At 49.3% G+C, this 20,896-nt stretch overlaps 1 protein-coding gene across 12 annotated transcripts in view; it reads right to left on the bottom strand.

Moving 5' to 3' along the window:
• ODF2 (outer dense fiber of sperm tails 2) overlaps positions 1–13,416 on the bottom strand; it is a 31,411-nt gene extending 17,995 nt beyond the window's left edge. Inside the window, exons 1-7 of one of the 12 annotated variants that reach the window (XM_065878910.1) lie at positions 13,253–13,416; positions 10,507–10,597; positions 9,516–9,632; positions 9,114–9,239; positions 2,023–2,193; positions 930–1,090; positions 24–153 (exon numbers count right to left, since the gene is read on the bottom strand). In XM_065878910.1, coding sequence (XP_065734982.1) covers positions 24–153; positions 930–1,090; positions 2,023–2,193; positions 9,114–9,239; positions 9,516–9,632; positions 10,507–10,597; positions 13,253–13,416 — 960 coding nt within the window. Of the gene's footprint in view, positions 1–23; positions 154–929; positions 1,091–2,022; positions 2,194–9,113; positions 9,240–9,515; positions 9,633–10,506; positions 10,598–11,976; positions 12,212–12,929; positions 12,993–13,252 lie in introns of those variants that run through there. The other 11 variants (XM_065878911.1, XM_065878919.1, XM_065878913.1 and 8 more) reach the window with 11 other exon arrangements.
• Positions 13,417–20,896: the final 7,480 nt, after the last annotated feature.

Here is a 20,896-nt window from a genome sequence, read left to right as displayed (position 1 = left end):
GGGTGGTTGGGCTGGCCACCTACCGTCTTCAGTTTCCCGATGGTATCCTTCAGGGCCATGACTTGTTTGGCCGCAGCAGCCCCATCCATTTCAGCCTCCATCAGCTTGGACATGAGGCACTCCTTCTCCTGCTGGAGGTGTTTCTTCTGAAGCCTGGGCCCAGAAAGAACAGGGCTCTGTGAGCCCTCCCAGGCCCCTGCCCACCCGGAGCTCCGACGCTCACCTCACAATGCCCTGCGAGGCTCATCTCCTGGTCAGGGAACAGTGGGGGAGGGGGCAGGGATGGCCCTTCTGGCCCGAGTGGCCTTCTGGAAGGACACCTGGTCACCAGAGCAGGGCCTCCACACCGGGGGACATTATGCCACCTGTTTGTCTCTCAGACAGAAATCAGTGTCACCTCGTTCCCCAGCCACTGCCATGGCCACCTAACTACCATCTTCAGATCCGCTTTTGAGCCCTCCCCTCCACTCTCCCCATTGGAGCCAAGTCTGGTCACACCACTTCCTGCTTCGAAAACCCTTCTGTGGCTCCCAACCGCCCTCGATGCAAACACCCTGAAGTGGCCACCAAGAGCCGGCCCCTGCCAACCTCCGTGGCCCCCCTTCCCCTCGGCCCACCCTCTCCCCTTGCTCTGCCCCGCTTTTCATTTCTTAGTTGCAAACTCCTCCCGCCCTGGGGCCTTCCTGCAAGATGTTCCTGCTACCTGGTGTGTTTTCCTCCCCCGCACTCACCTGCCTAGCACCTGGCCATCCTGCCGGACTCCTGTTGTTTCCAGAAAGGCCTCCCTGATGCCCTCCCCCCGGAACTCTGCGGGGCCCTCTTCCCTGACCGGGAATCATGAGTGCGTTAGTGACTCTGTTGAACACTGCAACCCGGGCTAGGCTGGTGCTCCCGCAAGAGGGAAGGTACCCAGGGCAGCGCCGCCTTACATGGTGAAGTCCTTCTCCTCCTTGATGCGCTCGATGCTGTGCCGCAGCACTGTGTTCTCGTGCTCGGTCTCGGCCAGCTCTTGGGCCACCTCCTCCAGCTCCTCCTTGCGTTCCTCCAGGAATCTTTTGGCCATCTGGCGCTCTCCCTTCTGCATCTTGACCTGTGCAGGGGCATGCAGGCAGGGGCCACTGAGGGGAGGAGCTCCTCTCCACCGCATCTCAAGGCCCGCTGCTTTGGACAAAGCGAGGGGCACCTCCGATTGAGCGCTCCATACTACTGAGGTCCTTTGGGCGCAAGCTCAGTCAATCGTCACAAAGACTCTGGACAGACATGATTCCTCTCATTTCCTCGTCACTGAGGAAAGGGAGCAAAGGGAGCCTGAGTGACTTTCTGGTTGGGGACAGAGCCAGGATACAAACGGTTGTTCAGCTGGCACTCCACGGGAGGAGAGATGTCACAAAAAGGCCCCTGCCCCTCGGGCTGTGGAGAAAGGCAGGCCTGTTGCCAGGCAACCACCAGCCGCAGGTTCTCCAAGAGGGCCCTGGGCCTCAGTCGCAGGGGAGGACTAAAGACACAGGCCCCGTCAGCAGCCGCAACGAGGATTCCACGGCAGCTCCACCAACTTATTAGTTGGACTTCCGGGTTGTTTGGACTTCCGGGTTGTTTCCAATTTCATTGCCACATCCCACCCAAAGACATAGCCCAGCAACTGGGGACAAACTTCCTCTGCCTGTTTGGGGCATTGTTTTCTTTTTTTTTTTTTTTTAACTTTTGTATAAAATGGAAAACAGAGGCCCCAGTGTCCCAGTCACTTCATCTCCAAGACAGGGACAATAATATCACCGGCTTCGTTTACTGTAGTAAAAAATCAAACCAGGCCATCCATACAGAGCACCAGGCAAGGTCAGGGCCAGGCCTGGGCTAAGTGCTTGATGGAAAGGGATCCCAGGCTGCCCCGACTACCTCCCCAGGGGCACCTGAAACCCTGGGAGGCCTGCAGAGGCAGCAGGTAGGAGGTGTCCACCAGGAACTCACCTGGCAGTCCCAAGTGTCCTCGGGACACCGGCCAGCCCAGCCCCCTACCTCCCTCACCTCAGACTTGAGATAACCAACCGTGTTCATTAGACTGTCAATCTTCTTATCATAACGGTTCATTTTACAGTGACCCGAGTCGTCATCTTCAGTAGAGAGTTCACTTAACCGCATCACTGAGACCAGCTTTTCTGAAGATGGTGGTGTGATCTCCAGGCAGTGAGGTGGATTCTGATGTAGAGGAGGGAGAGACACATGAAGTCATAAGGCAGAACTGCAACCATTGGTCCCACCATCCCTGGCTGTCTGCTGAGCAGGAAGAGCTAAAACTGCTACAGGGCAAAACCACAGAGACCCCAAGGGGAAGGGCACACCGACCTTCTTGGTGGAACACTGCCTCATTACCTACCCTTGTTTTTTTTTTTTTTTTTTTGCGGTACGTGGGCCTTTCACTGCTGTGGGCTCTCCTGCCGCGGAGCACAGGCTCCGGATGCGCAGGCTCAGTGGCCACGGCTCACGGGCCCAGCCACTCCGCGGCATGTGGGATCCTCCCGGACTGGGGCACAAACCCGTGTCCCCTGCATCGGGCGGACCCTCAACCACTGCGCCACCAGGGAAGCCCCCTACCCTTGTTTAAATGTTGTTTCTGAAGCTCTTCTAACATAGAAATAAAAAGCGTGTGTTACACAACTACTGAAGCCCGCACGCCTACAGCCCGTGGCTACTCTTCATTGCGGTGCGTGGGCTTCTCATTGCAGTGGCTTCTCTTGTTGCGGAGCACGGGTTCTAGGCGCGTGGGCTTCAGCAATTGCGGCACACGGGCTCAGTAGCTGTGGCTCGCGGGCTCTAGAGTGCAGGCTCAGTAGTTGTGGCGCACGGGCTTAGTTGCTCTGCAGCATGTGGGATCTTCCCAGACCGGGGCTCAAACCCGTGTCCCCTGAATTGGCAGGTTGATTCTTAGCCACTGCACCACCAGGGACATCCCCAGTGTCAAGTTTAAAATGAAGGATATAACAAATTGGCAAAAACTGTGATTCCCAAAGTTGGCAAAAGTTGGGGGCAGTAAATATTTTCATACACCTAGGGTAGACATGAAATATGTCAAAAGTCTTTTAAATGAATATGAATACATTGGATATGGTATACATTGTATATTGTATGAATACACTGAATACTGTGGATAGTTGCAAAGGCAAACAAATCTTCTATAACAGGTATTTTATTTTATTTTTTTTTTTTTTTTTTTTGCGGTACGCGGGCCTCCCACCGCTGTGGCCTCTCCCGTTGCGGAGCACAGGCTCTGGACGCGCAGGCTCAGCGGCCATGGCTTACAGGCCCAGCCGCTCCGCGGCATGTGGGATCTTCCCAGACCAGGGCACGAACCCGTGTCCCCTGCATCGGCAGGCGGACTCTCAACCACTGCGCCACCAGGGAAACCCCCTATAACAGGTATTTTAAGGACAAGTGGAGAGATTTAAATATTAACCAGATGTTACATGATTAAGAAATTAAGTTTAAAAAAAAATGAAGTGAAGTTTTTAGGACTAATCACTGTTATTTTGGTTATGGAGAAAATGTTATTAGAAATGCATACTGAATTATTTAGGGTTAAAATGGTATTTCTGGAAAATATTTACCTAAATATTTTTTAAAATGCATGTGTCCCTCAGAGAAGTTTATGCAAAGCTATATAATACTTTCAAGACTTCAAAAAGATATTCTAATCTGGGGGCGAGTGTTTCCATGTTTTTTGTTGTTGTTTTTTTAACTGTCTTTTAATTAATTAACTTATTTATTTGGTTGCACCGGGTCTTAGGTGCAGCAGGCGGGCTCCTTAGTTGTGGCAGGCAGGCTCCTGAGTTGCAGCTCACAGGCTCCTGAGTTGTGGCATGTGAACTCTTAGTTGCGGCATGCATGTGGCATCTAGTTCCCTGACCAGGGATCGAACCGAGGCCCCCTGCATTGACAGTGCAGAGTCTTATCCACTGCACCACCAGGTAAGTCCCTCCATGGGATTTTGATATATTGAATTTGACTCTCTCATTCTATACATTTATTCCATTGTATTAAGTAATTGCTATTTCTCATTGTTTGCACCGTTTTTTCCTTCTCATAAGCTGAGGTGGCTAAACTTCTGTGCTAATTTCCAGGGAAAGATGATGGCTATCAGGAATAAAAGGAAGTGTTTTATTTTTTTAATTTTTTTAACATCTTTATTGCAGTATAATTGCTTTACCATGGTGTGTTAGTTTCTGCTTTACAACAAAGTGAATCAGCTATACATGTACATATATCCCCATATCTCCTGCCTCTTGCGTCTCCCTCCCACCCTCTCCATCCCACCCCTCTAGGTGGTCACAAAGCACTGAGCTGATCTCCCTGTGCTATGCGGCTGCTTCCCACTAGCTATCTATTTTACATTCAGTAGTATATATAAGTCCATGCCACTCTCTCACTTTGTCCCAGCTTATCCTTCCCCCTCCCAAAGGAAGTGTTTTATATGGGTGTAAACTGTTATGTCAAACAAGTAGGACTCATAGGGTGCAATTTTAAAAAGGTATGTGCCCTTTGTCCCAGCAATTCTATTTTTGAGGAATTTATCAAGAATATCTAAGAATGTGAATTAATATTTAAATTCAAGGCTAGGGTATAGATTAATGTACAGCAAGATAGTATTCGTTAAATACTAACAGTACACAAATGTACACACAATGGAATAATGCCTTAAAAAATAATGTGCGGGGCTTCCCTGGTGGCGCAGTGGTTGAGAGTCCGCCTGCCGATGCAGGGGACGCGGGCTCGTGCCCCGGTCCGGGAAGATCCCACATGCCGCGGAGCCGCTGAACGGCTGGGCCCGTGAGCCATGGCCGCTGAGCCTGTGCGTCCCGAGCCTGTGCTCCACAACGGGAGAGGCCGCAACAGTGAGAGGCCCGCATACCGTTAAAAAAAAAAAAAAAAAAAAAAAAAAAAAAAAAAAAAAAAAAATAATGTGCGATATAAATATAGTCAAAATATGTGGAAAAAAGAACATTACAACAATAAGTAAAATATAATCCCATTGTTACAAAAATCAAAAGAACACGTCTATTCACAAGAAAAGATCCAGAAATCTTGCACCTAGAAGTTACATGGGTCTCTTCTCAGGGTGGTGGAATTACAGGTGGTTTTTACTTTCTTCCTTGTGCTGATTTAGATTTTCTAATTTTTTCTAATTTTCAACAATGACTGTGCATTACTTTTATAAGAAAAAGAGTTATTTTAATATATAAAAGAAAGACAATAGGAAAATGTATAGACCGTATGATTACAATTTGAAAAAAAAACTCCGCATGGGAAAAAGTGATAATAAATGTACTGCAATATTAATAGTTTTAGGGTGGCAGTGACAAGAACAGGACTGGTGATGTTGTTTCTTGAGCTGGGTCTTTGTAAAAATTCATCAACATGCTTCTGATGCATGTACTATCCTGCACTTTCCAATGAAAAGGTTTTAAAACTTAATAGCAGCCAGATCAGAGTAGTAGAATTACAGTGATTGTCTAGTTTTCTGTATTTTCAGCTTTCTGTCATAAAAATAGATGACTTAATTAGTAATAGGGTAGAGAAAAAACCCAGACCTGCTTTCTCCCAAAGATCTTATCTTGTGTACCAGGAGGGGTTTTAAAAATGAAACACGGGGACTTTCCTGGTGGCGCAGTGGTTAAGAATCCACCTGCCAATGCAGGGGACACGGGTTCGAGCTCTGCTCCAGGAAGATCCCACATGCCGCGGAGCAACTAAGCCCGTGCACCACAACTACTGAGCCTGTGCTCTAGAGCCCGCGAGCCACAACTACTGAGCCCACGTGCCTAAAGCCTGTGCTCTGCAACAAGAGAAGTCACCGCAATGAGAAGCCCATGCACCGCAACGAAGAGTAGCCCCCGCTCGCCACAACTAGAGAAAGCCCGCATTTAGCAACGAAGACCCAACACAGCCAAAAGTTAATTAATTAATTAATTTAAAAAGAAAGAAAAGAAACATGAATCCCCACAAGCACATAGCAGCTTCCGGGGTCCATGTCCAGCTCCACCACAAACTCTTCCTCCTGTGGTCTTTTCTCTCTTGTCCATAATGGTAAGGGCAGGCTGGGGCCTCCCAGGAACATGGAAGGCCACTGAAAAATGGAAAGGAGCTGAACCAAGAGGACAGCATGAAAGACAGCTACTGCTTGAGAGATGGTAAGTCACATCTCTGGGCCCCTCCGTTTCTAGGATTCTGTGGCCCCAGGACTGGACGGGGCACTGAGCTTTCCAGGGGGGACCATAGTCCTAGCAACCCATGTCAACGGGAAGTCCATTTCCATAGCGGCATGACTTTGATATATAATTTGAGAACTACTAAGTCTCTTCATTAAAAAAAAAGAAAAGAAAAAAAGCATTTTAAGTAAAATATAGTATGTTTGTTATAAAGAAATTCAAGCAAACCATGAAAAGATAAAGCATTAAAGCCTCCCACCCCAGAGGTAATCACTGCTTACCACTTCTTATATTTCCTCCCCAAAACAGGTTTGCACATATAAACATATCCATACACACATGGACACACAGATGCACTTTTCTGCACAAATAGGGCCAAACTCTCCATGCTGTGCCACTTGGTGCTTCATTATCATGTAGAAATATCTACCTCAATCTTCTAGTGGCTGCATGGCATTCCGTTGTACGGATGCATCATAATTTAACCAATACCCTCCTGACAGACATTTAGGTTGCTTCTAATTTTTCTCTATTGCAAACAATGCTTTAGTAAACATCCTGATACACACACAGATCCCTGTACTTTTAGCATCAATTCCCAAGTGTAGAACTATAGAATCCATGTTTGGATGGATGCTGCCAAACTGCCTCCAGAACGGCTGAATCGGTTTCACAATCCACTCAAAACTGTCCAGGGGGGCTTCCCTGGTGGCGCAGTGGTTAAGAATCCGCCTGCCAATGCAGGGGACACGGGTTCGAGCCCTGGTCCAGGAAGATCCCACATGCTGCGGAGCAACGAAGCCTGTGCGCTACAACTACTGAGCCTGTGCTCTAGAGCCCGCGAGCCACAACTACTGAAACCCGTGCACCATAACTACTGAAGTCCATGTGCCTACAGCCCGTGATCTGCAACAAGAGAAGCCACTGCAATGAGAAGCCCGTGTACCGCAACGAAGATCCAATGCAACCAAAAATAAATAAATAAAACAGATAAATTTAAAAATATATATTAAAAAACAACAACAACAAAAAACTGTCCAGGGACTTCCCTGGTGGCCCAGTGGTTAAGACTCTGTGCTTCCACTGCAGGGGGCATAGGTTCGATCCCTGGTTGGGGAATTAAGATCCCACATGCCACGCTGCGCGGCCAAAAAAAAAAAAACACACACAAAAAACCATCTAAAAAAGATTCGTTGATACCTCCCATATGCTTGTCAACACAAGGTATTCATAATCTTTTCAACTTTTTTCCATTCAATAAAAATGACAGCTTGTTTTATCTAAAATGTAGTTGTTTCTAATTTACATTTCACTGATTATTAGTGAGGTACACATAGTAAAAAAAATCTAAAAAGCATTTTAATTCCAGTCTTCCTTGCACTTTATATAGAGAGATGTGTCAGAACACTTTTCATTTATTCCCTAGAATACCAAACTCCCTTTGTCTCTTAGGGATAACATGGTAAATCAGAGAGGCAAGAGAGTGAAGTATGACTCTAAACTTCAGAGTGATTACTATTATTTCTAATTTTAAAAGTAATAAGCTCTCAGAAAGAGAATCTTTCAAAATAGATGAGGGGCTTCCCTGGTGGCACAGTGGTTGAGAGTCCGCCTGCCGATGCAGGGGACACGGGTTTGTGCCCCGGTTCGGGAAGATCCCACATGCCGCGGAGCGGCTGGGCCCGTGAGCCATGGCCGCTGGGCCTGCGCGTCCGGAGCCTGTGCTCCACAACGGGAGAGGCCACAGCAGTGAGAGGCCCACGTACCGCAAAAAAAAATATATATATATATCAGGCATCATCATCTTAAGGTATAGTCATCCCTTGGTCTCCACAGGGATTGGTTCCAGGACCCTCATGGATATCAAAATCAAAGGATGCTCAAGTCCCTTGTATAAAATGGTGTAATATTTGCACATAACCTAGGCACCTCCTCCTGTATACTTTAAATTAGCTCTAGATTATTTATAATACCTAATTCAATGTAAATGCTTTGTCAGTAGTTGCTAGCACACAGCAAATTCAAGTTTTGCTTTTTGGAACTTTATGGATTTTTTTTTTTTTCTTAAATCTGTGGTTGGTTGAATCCACAGATGTGGAACCCACGGATACAGAGGGCCAACTGTAGTTTCAAGCCCTTTACTTGTCTCAATAATAAGATCTTTGTCTAAAACACAGTCACAGGCCTTGTCTTGTCAATGAGTTTCTTCACTGCAATTGACTAGAACGTAAGCGTAAGGAAGGCACAGCTGCCAGTTTGCAGCTGTAACCCCAGTGTGCAGCAGTGTCGCAAGAAATGCATGAATGACTACACGGATGGATAGATGGACAAGCAAAACGTTTTGAGGTGTGGCTAAAAAAAGACAACAGTTCTCTTGGAACCTTGGCAACTCACACGGAAGGCAGTTATTCCTCAGGAGATTATTCCAGTGGTTTTGATGACGTCTATGGAATACGTGCACAGTCTCTTATGGGGGTGACCGTAAAAGTGAAGATGCTTTCTTTGATATGTACGTTCTGGTATATATTTTAAAATTATGCTTCGGCACTAGCAAAGTTACGTGGAGCAAGACATGTAGCTCCTCACATACAAATCAGAGAGCCTACGAGTACCGCCTATAGAATGAGACACCCACCCCTGAGTCCTAACTCCACCTCTGCTACTCTCTCTGTGAGACTTCACCTCTCTGAGCCTTGGTTTCCTCATCTGCACCTTGGGAGAGCGGGACCTACCACATTGCAGTGTTGGCAGGACTCAAGAAGATTCCCATACTTTCAGGGTTTAGCAAGGCGCTCAGTAAGCGGGACCTACTGGGATGTCTCTGAGAGCTCCCGCCAACCCTGAGCCATACAGAGTGTGAGGCCTGCTAGAACCTGACCAGTTGGAGAAGAAAAGCCTGAACGAGAATGAGCCTACCTCCCACTTGCATCCCACATGCCGGGTGGATGATTTTCCAGGGGGCATCCAAGGTACCTTGGTTTTCACCCGGACACTCCGCCGCACATTCACGGTGTCCCCTTTCATTCCGCGCTTATGAGATTTCTGTGGAAAGGGACAAACCCAGGGTCACTTCCCCACGCAGCTGGCCGTGGCATCACTCTGGTGGCATCTGCTTCCAACTCTGCTGGGGAGCCGCTTCTGACTAAGGCTACTGCTGCCACTTCCAGGTGACCGTCCTACCTTCCAACCAGGCAACTGAGCTCTGAAAGCGAATGTGTCTGTCTCTCAAATCTCTGGAGTTAGAAGTGTGAGGAGGCCCAGCTGGGAGGTGTCGCCTTGCTCCACAGCCTTGGCCTTGCCCCCCTGGCATGCTCCTACCTGGCTGTTGGTCGCTGATGCTTTCGGGAGTTTTTTTATGTGGACATGGACAGGGGTGTTCTCATCCACGTGAACATGTAAGGGGGGAGTTGAAGAGCGGTCCTTCATGGTTCGCTTCTGGCAGGTGGGGGAGGACAACACAAAAAAGGTTGATCTGTGGATGAGTAAACTGGGCGTGAAAAACCGAGCTCACAGCCTCTGGGGGCCACTGAAAGCCTAGCCACCAAGCGAGCAGGACAGCAACCAGCGCTACTGGCATGCGGGCAGGAAGCAAGGCGGGCGTGCCATTCAGCAGGCTCCTGCAGAGATCCCAGCTGTAGACCACCGGGGAGACACAGGTCCGTTCAAGAGAAGGGTCTGTGAGACCCACAAGTTCTACAAAAGAGCCCAAACCCAGGCCCCGGGGTCCTCAGAGCTGCATCTCTTTCCGAGCCTGCGGGAATGCACAGCTCCTCCTCATTCAGCACAGCACAGATGGAAAGGTGAGTCCTCCTACACCGGAATCTGAATGGGGCATGCGGATTAGCACGGGACATGCACAGAACAGTTACGGTGCAAAATACTTCAAGCAGCAGGTAGATAAAGGACGGTGAAGACAGAAAGCTGGAGGAAATGCCGAGATGAGAAGGTTGTATGGATTCTAAAGGCCACTTAAGCAGGGCTGAACACATACCCCTCGCCGACCTCGCCTACCACCAGCTCCTGTCAATCCCCATTCTTTTTTTTTTTTTTTTTTACTTTTTTCTTTTTTCCTTCTTGTCTTTTTTTTTGGAAATTCTGTTTTCAGATTTTTGAAGTTTGTCTGGAAGGATTAGGTTAACACAACCTCCTCACACCCGGCAGCCTTGCCACAGGCAAAACCAAATCCAATCAATCAGCAGGCTATGCACGAAGGCACTTAACAGAGCACCTGGCCACCGGGCTGCCAGCAGAAGCGTTTCTTCTGGCGGGGCCACAGACCATGGGGCTGCTCCGCGCGCATGCCACCTACCGTCACAGTCACACTGGGTGAGCCACAAGGTGTCCTCAAGACCTTTTTCTGCTTGAGACTCGTTACTCTGTTCTTCTCACACGATGGAAACCTGTACCCAGGCACAAGAAGCAGATTATAAGCAGAAAACTAGGGCTCTTCTATTTCTTAGATCTCCCGAAGTTATATACTACATATGGTGTCTAACGAGTCCACGGCTAGGAGAACCAGTGTGGAATCATTTGGCTCCCTGTACACAAGCACCAAGCTCTCATGGTGTGCCTGGCAGGGGGATGGAAGCAGGGGGTGATGGGCATTCGCAGGGCTGGCCTTTTAACCTGCCATCACATCACACGTATTGTGACCTTTTACTGAAAAGCCCAGCTGTCATCCTGTCTGTCAGGAGACAAAAAAAGCAGGCAGCATGTGGGCAACAGCCAACATGCTAGTCTGGCCAAGGGCGAAAGTGCCCACCCAGGACACTGGCTGGAGCAATGCTCAGTGAATGACTGCCATGAAAAGACAGAGGCATAAGCTCAGGAACAAGGTCTCTGTGACTCAGTTTCATAAAATTAATAGTTAAATATTCAAATAAGAGGATGAAAAATGACCATTTCCCAAAATATTCCATTTGCTACCCTTTAAGCACCTAAGAGGCAGGGTTATTTTTGCTTTTATGGATTTTTTTTTTAACATCACGTGTAATTCATCTTATACATAAACAGCCCCATCACCAAATTTGCAAATAAAGCAAAAGTTTAATCTCCAAAATCTGGCAGCAGTCAATCCAAGAATTCCAGGATGGGAAGGGACTTGGAAAGTACATTTGATCCATCCCACTGCCTGACGACAGCCCCCAAAATATGACCTTGCCCTCGCCCTCCATTATTTTGGAAAAAATAATGCAACATAAAAATTCTTTAGCACTTTAGCATACATTTTGCTGTATGTATATCACACCTTGATATAAAAGAAAAAAAACTTTTGAGTCCTACTAATCATTTAGCCAAGGAATACCAAATCTGTGCAGGTGGGTTTTTTTTTTCCCTCCTCACTTAGAACATTTCTGTTTACTTGAAGCCAATAGATTTGGGAAAGCTCTCACCCTCGGCGGGTTTTCCATCAAACTACCTGGATTCCACCAACATCTGACTAACTGCCGCGTCCACCTCTTACGTTGTTGTTATTTATTTACACCTAACCTTCTTTCAAAAAGGATCTGAACCTAGTACTCCAATGACAACGATGGTGATCCTATTTGCTACCAGGAACTGGGGCACCTGAGGAAGGAGGGCCAGAGGGAGGCAGAACTGGGATTACATGCGTGCATTTTCCTCTTTCCTCTTAAAAATTATTTTTAAATGTTTTGGTCCAGGCTTTCAGTACACAGAACAGAGAGCTGAAAAGAGGATCCTCCAGTGAGCCTGGCCTGGGAGCCCCTGCCCACTTTTCCCTGCCCTATGGCGGAGGCGCCCCCCACAATGGCAGTACCTGGGGGAGCCGCCTGAGGATGACGCAGACATGGTTAGGCATCAAAGCCGCAAAGATGGGCAATTGGGTCAGCAGGCTCTGCTCAAGGGGACCCAGAGGGGCGTGTCAGTGAGAATCTCAGGGGCCGGGCATCAAACGTCCTGAGGGGAGGAGAGTGTAAGCTTTGGGGGTGACAGTTGGATGAAAACTTGGGAGGTGCTCCTCTGCTGTCCAAGTCGCACAGCAACTGACTGTCCTGCCAAAGTGGGGGGAGATAGGAGAGGCTGAGCGACCCGGTGGGCGGGGCGGTGAGAGCTCCCCTCCCCAGGGAGGGCCAGGGGGCGGAACTTCGAAGTAAAGGACCACCACACCCAGGCCCCAAGCGGGAGGGAAGGTGGGTGGCCACCAGGGGGGAAACCTGAGAGGCTGGCTCGCGTGCGAAGCGGGCGGGAGAGAACCGCTAGGCTCCAAGTGGGCCCCAAAGGGCCGGAACCGGCGTAGGCAGCGGGAGGGATATTCGGGGCGGAGCCAGGGCAACTGTCTCCTAGGAGAAGGGCGTTCCCGGCAAAATAGACACCCGAGAAGACCAATAGTATTTGAAGGAGGAAGGAGCGGAGGCTGCAGGGGGAAAGGGGCGCTAAGCAGCGAGTGGGTGCCCCGACGGCAAAGGGAAAATCCTCCAGGGCGAAGCAGCGGCCGCTGAGATTTAGTATCCGAGTTAGAGCGGGTTCGACATCGGGTCGTGCAGGGAGCGCGGCGGGAGAACCGGGAGGCCCGCTAGACAGGTGAACCCACCCAACGGGGTAGGGCGGCCCGGAGGCGGTCCCCGGGGACTGCGCTGCCTACGAGGAGCCGGCAAATAACTGCCGGGCCGAGGCCCTCAGGGAGGGCGAGGCGGACGGGGCGACGCCCACCAGCGGGCAAGAGGGCGCGGGGCCTGTCTCTGTCGGCGGAAAGAAGGGACGACCACCCACCAGCGGGCAGGAGGGGACCAGTTTCTGCCCATAGAGAGAAGGCCGAAGCCCGGAGGGAGCAGAACCCTGCCGGTGGTCAGGTGAGGAAAGGCCCGCCCGTTAGCGGGAGGAGGAGAAGGCCCGCGCCGGTGGGCGGGGCGGGGGGGCGAGATTCTGACGGGAACTGGACGAGCGCGCCGGAGGGTGCCGGCGGGGGCGGCCCGGGGGGGGCAGCGGGACCCGGCGAGCTCGGCGGGGGCCACCCCGCCCGTGGGGACCAGGCCCGGCGGCGGCCGCGGGACGCCCCGGAGCGCCCTGGCTCCCGCCTGCCGGCGGCCTCTCACCAGGAACGACACGGCTGCGCCCAGAAACGCCTCCTTATGAAGTCGTTGAAGTCGGAGACCAGGGTCTTGCTATGGAGACGCCGCGGCGGATTCAACCCAGCTCTGGCAGCGACTCCTCCCCGCTCTCTCCTCCTTTTCCGACAACCGGTCCGCAGGTCGCCCATTGGCCAGTTCAAACCCCCCCGGGAGCCTCTCGGGTGTCGCCATTTAGGCCCAGCCCCTGGCGTCACAGAGATGCCCCGCCCCACCAGAAGCTCCACCCCCTTCCGGGCCACGCGTAGCGTCGCCAGGGAGACGCGCGACGCCACTGACGGGCCTGGCCCGGGCTTGCCTCGCCGGTCAAGACGAGCTTTACCCCCTCCGCTATCTTTACCCTGCCTTCAGCCCTCATCGGTTCCCCTAACTCAGAGGAGCGCCCAACTTCTAGCCTACTCCCTCTGATTCATATTAGGCCACTGGGCTCAGGGGTAGGAAACATGTTACTGTCCGGAGCTGCGCGCTGCTTCTGGAAATACAGCCCTGTCTCTCCTCCCCTGTTGGTGCAGAGATGGAGCCCGCTTCTGCACACCACCCAGACTCTCTCCCCCTCCCACATCGCCTGTCTTTGTCCAGGGGGGAGGAAGGGTCCGCGTTCCCCTTGCTCCTCACTGCCCTCCTGCACACTGTATGCTGCTGTGTGTACACACCTACTCCGTTGAAGTTCTCGCTGAGTCTCCATCTTCTCAACTATGCTTCACTGTCAGCCAATCATGGGGGGCTGTCACGTGACTCACGCAGCCGCCCTGGATTCTGGGAGACTTTAACGTCCTCAGGGCCATCCTGGCCTCAGTTCCTTGACATCCTCACCTCCATGACCTTCTCTCCACCTCAGCCATGTACTCCCAGGGTCACACAACTGGTCCACCTGAAATCTTTAAGTTCCAGCTCCCCCCTCTCCAAACAGAACTCATTCTTTTGCCTTCCCGCCTACTGTCTAATGCTTATGGCGTTCATTCCTCAGTGTTAGGGAGCCCTCCACTCCCTTGCCCCGTTCATTTTCTCCCTGTTGAAGAAATGATGGATCCCCAATCCTTATTGTAATCCAACCACTTGAGTCTCTGCAAAGATCAAATGCACAAATCATTTCCTCCACCCTCAGCTGAGCCCTCACCACTGCCCAGCAGTGGTTTAATTTATCCCTGGACCCCCTCCGCCTCCCCACGTTGGCTTTTTATTTATCTGTCTATCTATTTATTTATGTATTTTTGGCTGAGTTGGGTCTTTGTTGCTGTGTGCAGGCTTTCTCTGCGGTGAGTGGGGGCTGCTCTTCGTTGTGGTGCGTGGGCTTCTCATTGCAGTGGCTTCTCTTGTTGCGGAGCACGGGCTCGAGGCGCAAAGGCTTCAGTAGTTGTGGCTCGTGGGTTGTAGAGCGCAGGCTCAGTAGTTGTGGCGCACGGGCTTAGTTGCTCTGCGGCATGTGGGATCTTCCTGGACCAGGGCTCGAACCCGTGTCCGCTTCATTGGCAGACGGATTCTTAACCACTGCGCCACCAGGGAAGCCCGCCACGTTGGCTTTTCCAAATCTTTGCCTCTTCCCCATCCCATATGACAACTCTCCTTTTTCATAGAGAAACATAAATTCATCCAGTGGAATTCTCTCCACCTTCTCCCACCTTCCCCCACCTTCTCCCACCTTCCCCCACCTTATCCCACCTTCCCCCACCTTATCCCCCACCCCCCCCACCCCCCCACCCCCCCGCCTTCAGAAGAAGTGATGTCATTTTTGCTGCCCAAGATAACCTTGTTTCCAGGCGGGCCTAGGTCAAACATCTCTGTAAAACATCTCTTGCCAGCCCCAACGCAGAGTTGTTGATCATTTCTCAGTGCTCCCACATTCAATGAACCAACATTTATTAAGTCCCTACTGTGTGCTAAGCCCAGGGTGAGGGACACCAAACCAACACATCCCACTCGGTCTTCAAGGAGTACACAGCCAACCCCTCTGACGTGACCAGATGAAATGATTAAAGCTTTCCCCTCCCCACCCACTGAAGGATTTTGCCTCTGTGGTTTTGTCCCCTACCCACCATCTGAGGAGGGTTTTTCTCTGCCAGTGCAGTTCTTCGGGGCTTTTGTGATGGAGAATCTGAGAATGGACAGGACTGAGAGGTCACCACCCTCAACACACACACACATACACACACATGCATACACTGGAAGCGAGTGACAGGAAGGAGAAGGGGGAAAATCTTAGAGACAGGCAACAGGGAGGAAGGGGTGCTGAAGACAGGGGCACAGGGACACCTGTAGTGGGTGAAGGACATGCGATGGGAAAGAGAACAGGATTTTTTCTTTAAATATTAATTAATTATTTATTTATTTGTCTGCGCCGAGTCTTAGTTGCGGCTTGCAGGATCTTCTGTGCAGCATGCAGGATCTTCTAGTTGTGAGATCTAGTTCCCTGACCAGGGATCGAACCCGGGCCCCCTGCATTGGGAGCTCAGAGTCTTAACCACTGGACCACCAGGGAAGTCCCAGAGAAGAGGAATTTTTAAATCATAGCTGTGGTCTGTTATCTGCCCCTTTTGTGGTGTTTGAGAAATGCAGGTAAAGAACTTGAGTTATTCTGATATCACTTTGTTTTTTGTGGGGTTTTTTTGTTTTGTTTTTTGTTTTGGCTGCATCAAGCGGCTTGCAGGAAGGACGTGCGATTGGAAAGAGAACAGGAATTTTAAAAAATATATTATTTATTTGGCTGCGCCGAGCCTTAGTTGCGGCTTGCGGGATCTTCTTTGCAGCATGCAGGATCTTTTAGTTGTGAGATCTAGTTCCCTGACCAGGGATCAAACCCGTGCCCCCTGCAGTGGAAGCATGGAGTCCTAACCACTGTGCCGCCAGGGAATTCCCTGATATCACTTTGGATTGCTGGACCGTGTTTTCTGAATTCAAGCCACTCCAAGCCTGGCCAGCACTGGCCACTTTTTTTTTTAAGAGCACTACCTAGCACTGATGAGGACATTGGGAAATAAGCAGTCTCACACATTGCTGGTAGGTTTAAAAATTGATGTAACCGGACTTCCCTGGTGGCGCAGTGGTTCAGAATCCGCCTGCCAATGCAGGGGACACAGGTTCGAGCCCTGGTCCGGGAAGATCCCACATGCCGCGGAGCAACTAAGCCCGTGCACCACAACTGCTGAGCCTACACTCTAGAGCCTGCGGGCCACAACTGGTGAGGCTGCGTGCTGCAACTACTGAAGCCTACGCGTCTAGAGCCCGTGCTCCGTAACAAGAGAAGCCACCACAGTAAGAAGTCCGCGCACCACAATGAAGACCCAATGCAGCCAAAAAAAAATAATAAAATAGATAATAATACAGATCAATTGTTGAATGTGGAAAGGTTTCCAAAACATATAGCTGAGAAAAGTAAAAGACAAGGTGCAAAGCTGTAAGTCGACCATGATGATGTAGATATATATTCACAGAGAAAAAAACTACAAATTTAGGGTGGAGGATACATGGGTGTTTCTTGTATTACACTTATATATCCTCTTTTTAAAACTGTGAACAGGGACTTCCCCGGTGGTCCAGTGGTTAAGACTCTGCGCTTCCACTGCACAGGGTATGGGTTCGATCCCTGGTTGGGTAACTAAGATCCCTCATATCGTGAGAGGCGGCCAAAAATTGAAAAATAAATAAATGAAATAAAAAATAAAACTGTGAACAAAAGAGGGTATGTAATGTGTATTAGTTTCCTAGGGCTGCCTTGACAAAGTACCACAAACTGGGTGAATGAAACAACAGAAACTAAACAGAACTAAACAGTTCTGGAGGCCAGGAGTCTGAGGTCAAGGTGTTGGCAGGGTCATGCTCCCTCTGAAGGTGCTTGGGAAGGATCTGGTCCAGGCCTTGGTCCTAGCTTTTGGTAGTTCCTTGGTAGCGGAACTCCAGTTTACCAATGGCCTTCTCCACATGTGTGTGTCTGCATCCAAATTTCCCCTTTTTATAAGGATAACAGCTGTAGTGGATATTAGGGACCCATACTTCTCCAGTATGACCTCATCCTAACTAATTACAACTATAACAAATCTATTTCCAAATAAAGTTGCATTCTGAGGTACTGGTGTTAGGACTTCAACATATTAACTTTTGGGGGACACAATTCAACCGAAACATAATGCATATGTTCCATTTAAAGATGTATAATAAAATCGGGACTTCCCTGGCGGTCCAGTGGTTAGGACTCTGTGCTTCTACTGCATGGGGCATGGGTTCCATCCCTGGTCAGGGAAGTAGGATTCCTGCATGCTGCACGGTGCGGCCAAAAATAATAATATTAATAACAATAAAATAAACACTAATGGAGCACCACCCAGCCACCCAGCTTAAGTAATAAAAGATTTTTTTTTATTTTTTTAATTTTTTTTAAAATTTTTAACCGGAAGACACTATCTCAGAATGTTAACACTAACCATTTTAGTTTCCTCATTCTGTTTCTCTAAATTTCAACAATGAACCTGGGCTTTTCTTGTTCGTTGGAAATAAACACAGGTGAAGGAGGAGTTGTTAGCTCCAGCGCTGGACCCCAGCCCTGCGTGCAGCTCCTGGCAGGGGGATGGCCGGAGTCCTTAGGCTCTGAAGCAGCCTCTCCATTTGCCCTAGGGCCTGATTACCGGTTGTTTCCATCTTAGAGCACTTCCTCCAGGGCCCTGATGCAATGGCCACAGCATAACCCTGGGGAGAAGGAATCCGTGCTCCAAACAGGGTCTAGCTTTTTCTTTCAGGTGACTTGAGAGATTTCAAGTCCTGGGTGGAGTAGGGAGAGAAAATTCTCCCAGGCCCTATCAAGGATTGGCTCCTCTTGGACCTTTAACCAGCCCCTCACTGACCCTGGGCCTCTGAGATTGGATGGATGCTGGACTCAGTGGAGAAGAGAGTCCAGGTTCTACGGTGGCCCAAAGCAGCGGTTCTCAAAGTGGGGTCCCTGTACCAGCAACATCAGCATCACCAGGGAACTTGTTAGAAATACACATTGTTTAGGCTCCACCCCAGACTTACTGAATCAGAAACTGGGGGGCGGGGGGAGCAGCAATCTGTGTTTTAACAAGTTCTCCAGGTGATTCGGATGCACTGTAAAGTTTGGACTCTAAAGTTTGAGAACCACTTCCCGGACCATCTGGGAGTGACCTTGGAGGGCAAATCTGGTCATGCCCCTTCATTTTAATGAAGGAAACACATTTTACAGAGAGGAGAAGGACCTGGCTCAAGGGGTACAGATAATTAAGTGGCAGAGGTGAAATTGGAAATTCGATTACCTGTTTACAGAGACACCCTCCTTCTCCCTGCCCCACTTTTTCCTCTGACTCAGGCAGACCACCCAAGTCCATCCTGATTCACGGTCATCGTCTAGAGGGTCCCTGTGATACCAGTGACCCTCAGTGCAGCACTCCCTCTGTGCCAGGCACCGCGCTCACCTGCATTAGCTCAATGGATCCTCACAACATCCGGTGAGGTCGGCTTGAGTGTAATCCCATTTTACAGAGCAGAAAACTGAGTCTCGAGAGAGGTCAGGACACTTGCCCATGGTCATAGAGCTAGAAGGGGCTGAGACAACTCAAGACAGTTTTCTCTGCCCGCAGGGCCTACGCTGTGACTAGTAGGTTTGCAGGGAGGGCTCTTCTCCAGTATCCCTTCATTTTTTTTTTTTTTTTTTTTGGCCGCCCTGCTGTTTAAGGGATCTTAGTTCCCCCACCAGGGATTGAACAAGGGCCCTCAGCAATGAAAGTGCGGAGTCCTAACCACTGGACCGCCAGGGAATTCTCCAGCATTTACAATTCGGCTAAGAAACCGGAAGGAAAGAAAGAGCTCTCCAAGCAGGCGAAACAGTTGGCAAACAGCCAATGCCCAAAAGCTGCCATTTACTCATAGCAAAGCCCCTTGTCTCTTGGTTTGCACACTGTTGTGGCAGTAGCGGGGTGGGGGGAAGAGCAGATTAGAAGTGGTCCAGCAGGAGTGAGAAGGAGACCTGGTTCTTGCCCCGACCCATCCCCACTCTCACTTTCTCACAGTTCCCCGTGCCTTCCCCAAGCAGTGGGTATGCCTTGGAGAAAGAGTTCCCAGCCTTTTTTCAGAGCAGGGCACCCACAGAAAACCAAAATATTTACACAGCATCTAAGTAGTCTGGTGGGTATTGTGGGACGTTTGGAAGTCTTGATGAAAAAATTTCATACTTCATTCTTCATAATATATATTAGGATTAGAAACTGTGGTATAAAATATTAGGGAAGACGTTAAAGCTCAGTTTTGTATAAAACTTCCAAATAAAACATACTGGATAAAAGAAGACAGACACAAAAGGCCAGGTACTACATGATTCCATCCAGGTGACAGTTTGGAAAAGGCAAACAGATCAGTGGTTTCCAGGGACTGGGGTGGGAAAAGGGAATCGACTGCAGAGAGGCAGAGGAGAACTTTTTGGGGGGATGTATATATTCCATATCTTCACTGTAGTACTGGTGGCATGACTTTACATCTGTCAAAAATCATCAAAGTACAGAGAAAGACAAATACTGTATGATATCACTTATATATGGGATCTAAAAAAAAAAAAAAACAACAATCTGGTGAATAAAACAGAAAAGAATGAAGAGTGGCCCCCGCTCGCCGCAACTAGAGAAAGCCCTCACACAGAAACGAAGACACAACACAGCAAAAATAAATAAGTAAATTAATAAACTCCTACCCCCAACATAAAAAAATAAAATAAAATAAATGTCCATAATTAAAAAAAAAAAGAAACAGACTCCTAGATACAGAGAACAAACTAGGGGTTACCAGTGGGGACAGGGAAGGGGGAGGTGCAGTAGAGGGGTAGGGGGAAAACAGGGTTATTATGGAATTATATGAAATCATGTGTGTGAAACTTTTGAAAATTGTAAAGCACTATAGAATTTAAAGAATCATTCATTCCAAAAAAAAATCAAAGTAAATTTTACCATATGTAGATTCAGCTACAGTTCCCAAACCTGTCAGCTTCTCAGGATCACCTGCGATAGTTTTGTTCAAAAACAGTCAGGCCTCACCCACAACCTACTGAATCAGAACCCTGGGCAGGAGAATTAGGAGGGGGCAGGAATCTGCATTTCAACCAGCTCCCCAGGTAACAGGTGGTGGAGTGTGTGGTTTGGGGCCAGGACTTCTGGGTCAGGACAGGGGATGCCAAGCTTCTATCTCCAGCCCAGACCCGACCCCTGAATCCCAGGCTCGTGTATCTAACTCATTGACACCTGCACCTGAATCTCAAATGTAGCACATCTGAAAATGATCTCCTGACCCGCCCCAAGCCAGTCCCCTGCCCCACACTCTGTAGTTTTCTCCATTTCTGTTGATGGCAGTTCCATTCTTCTAGTAATTTGGGTCCAAAACTTTGACATTATCCTCAATCTGTCTAGGTCTCTCTCTCTGTTGTTGTTTAGCTTTTATTTCATAATCATAAACTTAACTCTGCAATTCAGATAGACTTGGAGCGGGGAATGGAAAATGTGAAACCCAAAGCACTGCAGCAAAAGCACAAAGATTATAGGATGTCACAAGCAGATGAGGGTGAGGGATGCTCTACTGAGCTACGGAAGGAATGGGCTGTTTAAGATAAGGCACGAGTCAGATTTA

Source organism: Phocoena phocoena, chromosome 6 (assembly GCF_963924675.1).
Source record: "Phocoena phocoena chromosome 6, mPhoPho1.1, whole genome shotgun sequence".
In the NCBI taxonomy this organism is placed as follows: Eukaryota; Metazoa; Chordata; class Mammalia; order Artiodactyla; family Phocoenidae; genus Phocoena; species Phocoena phocoena.
Note: the sequence above shows the minus strand (reverse complement) of the source record. Positions and strands in the feature narration are given on the sequence as shown.